Here is a 7,551-nt window from a genome sequence, read left to right as displayed (position 1 = left end):
ATAATCCCAGCACTTTGGGAGGCTGAGGTGGGCAGATTACAAAGTCAGGAGTTCAAGACAAGCCTGGACAGCATGGTGAACCTGTCTCTACTAAAAATACAAAAAATTATCCAGGCATATCATGAAGATCGTCTAAATGCCAGAGCTAACCCAGGATGGCATGAGCTTCCTCAGGAAGGAGTGAGCATCCTGTCATTGGGGGCATAGGAGCAGAGGCTGAATGAAAGTCCCTGGAGCCATGCCTGGCTCAGAACAGCTGCTTATTTCCGATCTGCAGAATGCATGTGTGTGTGAATACTTGCATCAGTGTCACCAAAGGACTTATGCACGCAAGGAGTAACTAGACGGAGCCATGTAGAAAACGTCCCTCCCCACCAGCGAGGCCACAAGAATGCCCAGTGGTTTTAACTGTAGATACCGGAAGGAGGTCCCCCTCCCACCCCCACCCCAGTATCCCCTGAGTGGACCTGGGAGGGAAGAGAGAGACAAGAAGTGGTGTGGCCCAGAGCTGCCTTTTTTGACATTCTGCATGTTTAGTCTGTGGCTCAGGCAGGCGCTACCCCAACCAGTCCTGGAACTGTGGGCCAGACCCTTCCCCACCTCTGAGCCTCAGCACTGAATTTTTGCTGGGAAGTGAGAACTGTCATCCCAGATGGCCCACCCGCAAAGTCAGTGCACCGGCCGGATAAGCTGGGCTGAACCAGCGTCTGCGCCAAGGACCCTTGTCTGCGTCAAGGACCCTCGAGCCTCCCAGGCTCCCCCCACCCAGACACAGACATCCTTCAGTCCAATTTTCCTTCTGATGATTGTCCTGATGTGAAGAAGCGTGATGAGGGAGTATGCAAACCTTAGAATGAATCACAATTTACTCAAGAAACGAGTCTAAGTTAGATATGAGTGGGAGCAGAAGCAGAAACTTACAGTAAATGCCCCTCCTTCCGGCACTCACTGCTCTCAAGCTGAGTAACGCGGCTCCCTGACCCCAGAGTGCTAGTGCTGCCCCAGGAAGGGATGGCCTTGATTAAGACAAGCCAGCCCCTCCTTTCACTCCTTCAGATCCCCTCCTCTCCAGGTCCCCTTATCCTGCCACCACCCTGCAGGATTTGAGCAGCCCTAGAAATGTCCTCTTTGCAAAACAAAACCAGAAAATCTCTCCCGCCCTTTTGCCACTCCCTGAAATTCCACCATTAGCGTTCCACTCTATAGGGTAACTAGCTAAGCTTTTAAAGTTAAAACACTAGGCACTAAGCGGAGGAGTGACACATAGAGCTTTTCTATCACCCCAGCTAAAATTCTTTGAGGACACAGTCTCACTCTGTCACCCAGATGGGAGTGCAGTGTCTCGATCTTGGTTCACTGCAACCTCTGCCTTCTGGGTTCAAGCGATTCTCCTACCTTAGCCTCCCAAGTAGCTGGGATTATAGGCGCCTACCACCATGCCTGGCTAATTTTTGTACTTTTAGTAGAGATGGGGATGGTGGGGGGGGGGGTCTCACCATGTTGGCCAGGCTGGTCTCGAACTCCTGGCCTCAAGTGTTCTGCCCACCTTGGCCTCCCAAAGTGCTGGGATTACAGGCATAAGCCACTGCGTCCAGCCCCAGCTATGATTCATTCATGAGAACCTTCCGGGTCCCAGCCTGCACACTAACCCAGAGCAAACCTGCTTACATCTGGCTGGAACTGGGGGTACGTGGATGTAGGAGGAAGGCTTGTTTGACCTTAGTACTGACTTGCAAGGAACATGATGTTGGGGGAATTCTAAGTCTACAGAGTTCACAAGAAGGCTTGGGCTTCCCCCGCCCCCAACCCCACCCCGTGGTGCCTGGATGAAAAGGATGGAGCTGGGGGGAATAAATTTTTCTCTGCAGATATGCACCAGTTAGTCCTGGGTCATATTACAAAAACATTCGGGCAAGACAGTGATATGAATCGTCAGAGGCTCTTTCTCAGATGGTGACAGCTAGCAAGAAAGCATTCCTGCCTCAGAGTACCAGGCGAAAAATGATGGAGTCTTGGGAAAAATCAAATAGAGATGAAAAAAGAATTTCAGGATGGGCATGGTGGCTCACACCTGTAATCCCAGCACTTTGGGAGGCCCAGGCGGGTGGATCACTTGAGGCCAGGAGTTCAAGATTAGCCTGGCCAACGTGACGAAACCCCATCTCTACCAAAATTATAAAAATTAGCTAGGCGTGGTGGCGGGCACCAGTAATCCCAGCTATTCAGGAGGCTGAGGCAGGAGAATCCCTTGAACCTGGGAGGCGGAGGTTACAGTGAGCTGAGATTGTGTCACTGAACTCCAGCCTGGGAGACAAAGTAAGACTGTCTCAAAAAAAAAAAAAAGGGGGGGGATTTTCGGCCGATGTGTAATCCTAGCACCTTGGGTCGCCGAGGCGGGTGGATCACCTGAGGTCAGGAGTTTGAGACCAGCCTGGCCAACATGGTGAAACCCCATCTCTACTAAAAATACACAAATTAGCCAATCATTTTTTTAAATAATGATTTTTAATAATTTTTAAATATTTTTTAAATAATGAGCTTTCTAAACCTTTACTGGGAAAAACAGAAGTGGAAGAAGGCTTGAGAGGCCAAAGGGAGAACTGTGTTGAGCAGGCAGCCCCTTCCCCAAGGACACCCTGACTCGTGCCAAAAAATGGCCTATTGCCCGAGCCCAGAGAGACGCTCAGCTTCCCCAGCAGGTGAGAAAAGCAAGTTAAGGCAACAAGGATAAAACCCTTTTCACTAATCACATTGAGAAAAATTAAAATGCTGATAAGATCAAATGTCGGTTAGGATGTGGGAAAGTTACTACTCTCTTGCACTGCTAGTGGCAGGGTAAACTGTCCAGCCACCCTGGAAAACAGCTCAGCGGTGTCTTTCAAATTCAATGCACTTTCACCCTGCAACCTCAGTATTCTCTTCTCAGCCTCTTGTCTAAGAAAGAATCACACACAGCCATTTCCAAAAGCACCCATATAGGGTTGTGCATTGTAATAGCACACCAACAAATAAAGAATAATGGTGAAAACCTTATCACCCAACCATCCAGGACATAAATAAGCTATGAAACATCCCACTTGGTAAAAGACCACGTGGCATTTTAAAACCTTGGCAGAGAATCTGTAAGTTTCAGCATGGAAAGCTCACCAAGATGTCTCGTAGACATCATAAAGCCAAATGAAGAGCCATATATATCATAAGGTATAGCATATGAAAAACTCTATAGATTTCTATAAAAACAATATAAATATGGACCTTCGTTTACAAAAGTCTGCAAAGGAAACACGCCAAATCAATTATGGTGGTTACATCTTTGAAGGGATCAGGACGAGGAGGTGTCAAGAGACTCGGCTTTATCTGTAGTGTTTATAGTTTTGCTTTGAGGATATATTTACATATTCCTTGTGCAATTAAATATATAGTATTTTTATTTAAAAAGGGGTATGGGAGGCTGGGTGCAGTGACTCACACTTGTAATCCCAGCACTTTGGGAGGCCGAGACCAGAGGATCACTTGAGGTTGGGAGTTCGAGACCAGCCTGACTAACATGGTGAAAGCTCATCTCTACTAAATATACAAAAATTAGCCAGGCGTTGTGGTACACACCTGTAATCCCAGCTACTTGGGAGGCTAAGGCAGGAGAATCACTTGAATCCAGGAGGCGGGAAGTTGCAGTGAGCCAAGATCTTGACACTGCACTTCAGCCTGGGCAACAAGAGCGAGACTCCATCTCAAAAAAAAAAAAGGTAGGGGGGTATGGGAGTTTAGGATGCAGTGAGTTATGATCGTACTCCAGCCTGGAAAACAGAGTGAGACCCTGTCTCTAACATAAAAAAAAAGTGGAGGGGGCTTTACTCTACAGAAAGGAAGCACATGAGCTTCAGCCCCCAAACCAGCAAAGCCCCCCAAGCTCGTCTCACATCTCTTCCTTCCCTTTATCTCCCCAAGACCTTGGCACTCCAAACTCTTACCTTCCCCCAGGTGAGGGCTTGCAGAGCTGGGACAGGATGTCTCTAGCCAGGGCTTTGCCCCCTGCCCTCTGGGGAGGAAGTGGGGACCACCTCACATTGCCCATTGGAGATGGAAGGGGGCATCTGGCTGTCCCCTTTGCTGTGTAGATCCTCCCTCCTGCCTAAAGCCCACTGCACCACTCTCCTCCCACTGCCTAAGGTTGATGACTAGAATTGAACTCCATAGCCTGGATTCCTCTCTTCCTGTAGGATTAAAGGGGACCTGGGTCCTCCCTCTCCCCTGTTGCAACCAACCACTGGACCAACAGCCTGCTCCTTCCTTTCCCTCTGTATCATTCAGCAGGCATCCACCTACACCTGCTATGGTTCTATGCAGGGGTCCACCAGGGTCCTGGGTCAGCTGAGGCCCTCTCTCTCTCCAGCAGCCCCTGGGCTCAATGAAACACACCTAGTTAACTTGAGTTCTCCCTGCAGTGATTAATTTGGCGCTGGCCGCTGGTAAGTCCTCAGTTTTCCTAAAGCAGTCCCCAAACTCAATTCTGAGGTAACCCAACATAGACTTCAGCCCACTACTGACCTTCTTCCAGGGGCAAATGCCCACCACGTGCTCCAGTGAATTCAATCCACAGTGTTGATTTGCCCGACGCAAGTTGAGGAAGCTAATCTGGGTGGTCCAGCACTCTCACCCCACTCACCCACAGCCAACTCTCCCTCCCTCCCTCCCTTGGCCCCCCAGTCAGTGGCCGGCTTAAGGAGGGGACAAAAAGGGGACCGCGCACACAGCGGGGGACGACCAACATTCCATGGCCAAGGGAGATCCCACCTGGCCAGCCGACCCACCACCCCCAAGGCCTCAAGTGATCGGCCCAGGACCCCGACAGGCCCGCAAGCAGGCGGACAAAGAGCGCCTCATGCCTATGGCACGTACTGAATGAATGAATCAGTCCCAGCCATGGTGGGGGTGGCCGGTGCGCAGGAGGCGCCCCTCACTAGCCCTTGAGCCAGCCTCCCACCTGTGGGTGCTTGCGTATTCCGGTGTCCCTGCTTGTCACTCTCGCCCCCTCACCTCAGCTAGGCAGGGAACTGGGCGAGGAGTGTCCTTCCTTGAGTCCCACGCACCCCACACTGTCCGGGCTCTGGACCGCCGGCGCTTCCCCAAGCGCCGATCACCCGCTTACCTGTGGGAAAGCTTGGAGCGCCCCCAGGAGCAGCAGTCCCAGGGCGGCGCGGAGGGCGCGCATCCCTGGGGCAGGACAGGGGCTGGGCTAGCGGCCCGCGCCCACCTGGGAAGCGTGGGGAGCGCGCGGCGCCCACGTGCGGTCCTGGTGGCTCCCAGCCGCGCGCGTGAACCTCAGGCGCCCGCACACCTCCGCCGCTGCCACCTAGTCCGCACCCAACCGCGCACCGTGAAGTGACTTCAAAAGTGGCTGCTTCTTCTCCGAGGGTTCGGCCTTAATTCTCCCCTATCAAGTTGGTTCCAGGAACACTGAGCTGCTTAGCAGCGGAGGAAAAAAAGTCTCAGACCCTGAGATGACTCAGGAAAAGTCACGCCTCTTGTTATTTGAATGGCCCGCCCCGATTTGACGGAACGAGTGGTCCTGGCTCTAGGGAATGTGCTGCCCACCGCACCTGGGCTGGGGGGGCGGAGGCAGGCAGCTTCTGGTCCTGGAGGTGGGAGCTCACAGGACATTAGAAGGCCCCAAGGGAGTCCCAATGTAAGCAGTTTCCTGTCCCTGACACAATTATCCAGGACCTTCTCCTATGCCCTTGAGATTCTTTGGAAGGGACAACTGGCCTAGGGAGACTGCAGAAAAAGCAGCTATCACCCACCCATCCCCATTCATAAGCATTTGCTGTAAAATGAATCAGTGGGTGGATGATAAATTGGTGGGTGGGTGGGTGGATGGATGGATGGATGGATGGACAGGTGAATGAGCAGGTGGGTGGGTAAATGGGTAGGTGGATGATGGACGGATGGATGGATGTATGGATGGATAGATGGATGGATAGGTGAATCAGCAGTTGGATAAATGGGTACATGAATAGGTGGATGGATGGGTGGCTGGATGGATGGATGGAATAAGTGGACGGGTAAATGGATGGATGAATGGGTGTATGGGTAGATGGATGGATAGATGAATGGATGGGTAGGTGGGTGGGCAAATGGATGGATGGATGGATGGATGCATGGATGAGCAGCAAGTGAGTGGGTAAATGGGTGGGTGGATGGGTAGATGGATGGATAGATGGATGAATGCACGGATGGATGGATAGATAGGTGGATGAGCAGGTGAGTAAATGGGTAGGTGAATATGTGGATGGGTGAATGGATGGATGGATGCATGGATGGATGGATGGATGAGCAGCAGGTGAGTGGGTAAATGGGTGGGTGGATGGGTAGATGTATGGATAGACGGATGAATGCAGGATGGATGGACAGATAGGTGGATGAGCAGGTGGGTAAATGGGTAGGTGAACATGTGGATGCATGGGTGGATGGATGGTTGGATGAGAAGCAGGTGAGTGGGTAAATGGGTGGGTGGATGGGTAGATGGATGGATAGATGGATGAATGGATGGATGGATAGATGGATGGATGGATGAATGCATGGATGGATGGATGTGCAGCAGGTGAGTGGGTAAATGGCTGGGTGGCTGGGTGGATCAATGGACGAATGTTGGAGAGGGACTGATGGATGATAGGTCATTTGATTTCCCTTACCCTGATCCTTTAGAGTTTTCTTCCTGAAGGAGGTGGCTGACACTCTTACCTAGGAGAAAGGATTCAAGACTCTTTGTAATTATGTTCTCATTTGCTGGTGAATAATTTTCCCTTCCAGTGCATCCCCATCCCCTGGGTTTTCTCTTTGCTCCTTTCATTCCACACTCCATGTATCTGTGTTGAGCATCTGCTGGGTGGGCCACAGGTCAAGGGTTCTTTTGACTGATTTTGTTTGGTTTTCAGATGTGAAAGCCAAGGCTCAGAAATAGGCAGGCAGTCCTAGGTGCTCTAATTAAGGATAGGCCAGTTGTTTTCCCTGAGCCCAGAATAGCCTCAGGACCCTCTGGTTTCTGTGTCTGCCTTGGTCTGTCCTATAAGGTACCAGGCCTCCATTGGGTGAAGGCCCTACAGGATGGGAGTGGTAATCTCCCACCAGGAACTCCCCAGCAAAGTCTTCACAACTGACCACCCCACACTCAACCTTCCTGGAGCTGCTGGACTCCACTTGGGAAAATTGCTCCATCATGTCGCTTCCCAAGAGGCCCACTTCCAGACTCCCCCTGTATGTACCAGGCCCAGTATCTTAGGCTGTTTGAACTGGGACTATGTTAAACAATGAGGTAAGCAATTATGGAAGTGACCTGCCTGTGATAGTGACAGAACCAGACAGGGACAGGAGGAACCCAGGACACCTGCTTCCCAGTCTAGAGCTTTCTACTATAGAAGAGCTGGTAGCTGGGTGACATGGATCAAGCCTGTAATCCCAACACTTTGGGAGGCCAAGATTGGAGAATCACTTGAGCCCAGTTTGATATCAGCCCAGGCAACATAGCAAAACCCACCTCTGTGTTTTTTGTTT

At 51.2% G+C, this 7,551-nt stretch overlaps 1 protein-coding gene across 1 annotated transcript in view; it reads right to left on the bottom strand.

Annotated features, from left to right (window-relative positions):
• Positions 1-5,438, bottom strand: part of TNFRSF8 (TNF receptor superfamily member 8) — a 77,887-nt gene extending 72,449 nt beyond the window's left edge. The window contains exon 1 of the mRNA XM_017504473.2: positions 5,150-5,438. Coding sequence (XP_017359962.1) covers positions 5,150-5,212 — 63 coding nt within the window. The 5' untranslated portion in view covers positions 5,213-5,438. The remainder of the gene's footprint in view (positions 1-5,149) is intronic.
• Positions 5,439-7,551: the final 2,113 nt, after the last annotated feature.

This window comes from Cebus imitator, unplaced genomic scaffold (genome assembly GCF_001604975.1).
Source record: "Cebus imitator isolate Cc_AM_T3 unplaced genomic scaffold, Cebus_imitator-1.0 Scaffold15, whole genome shotgun sequence".
Lineage (NCBI taxonomy): Eukaryota > Metazoa > Chordata > Mammalia > Primates > Cebidae > Cebus > Cebus imitator.
This window is presented reverse-complemented; position numbering and strand designations above follow the sequence as displayed.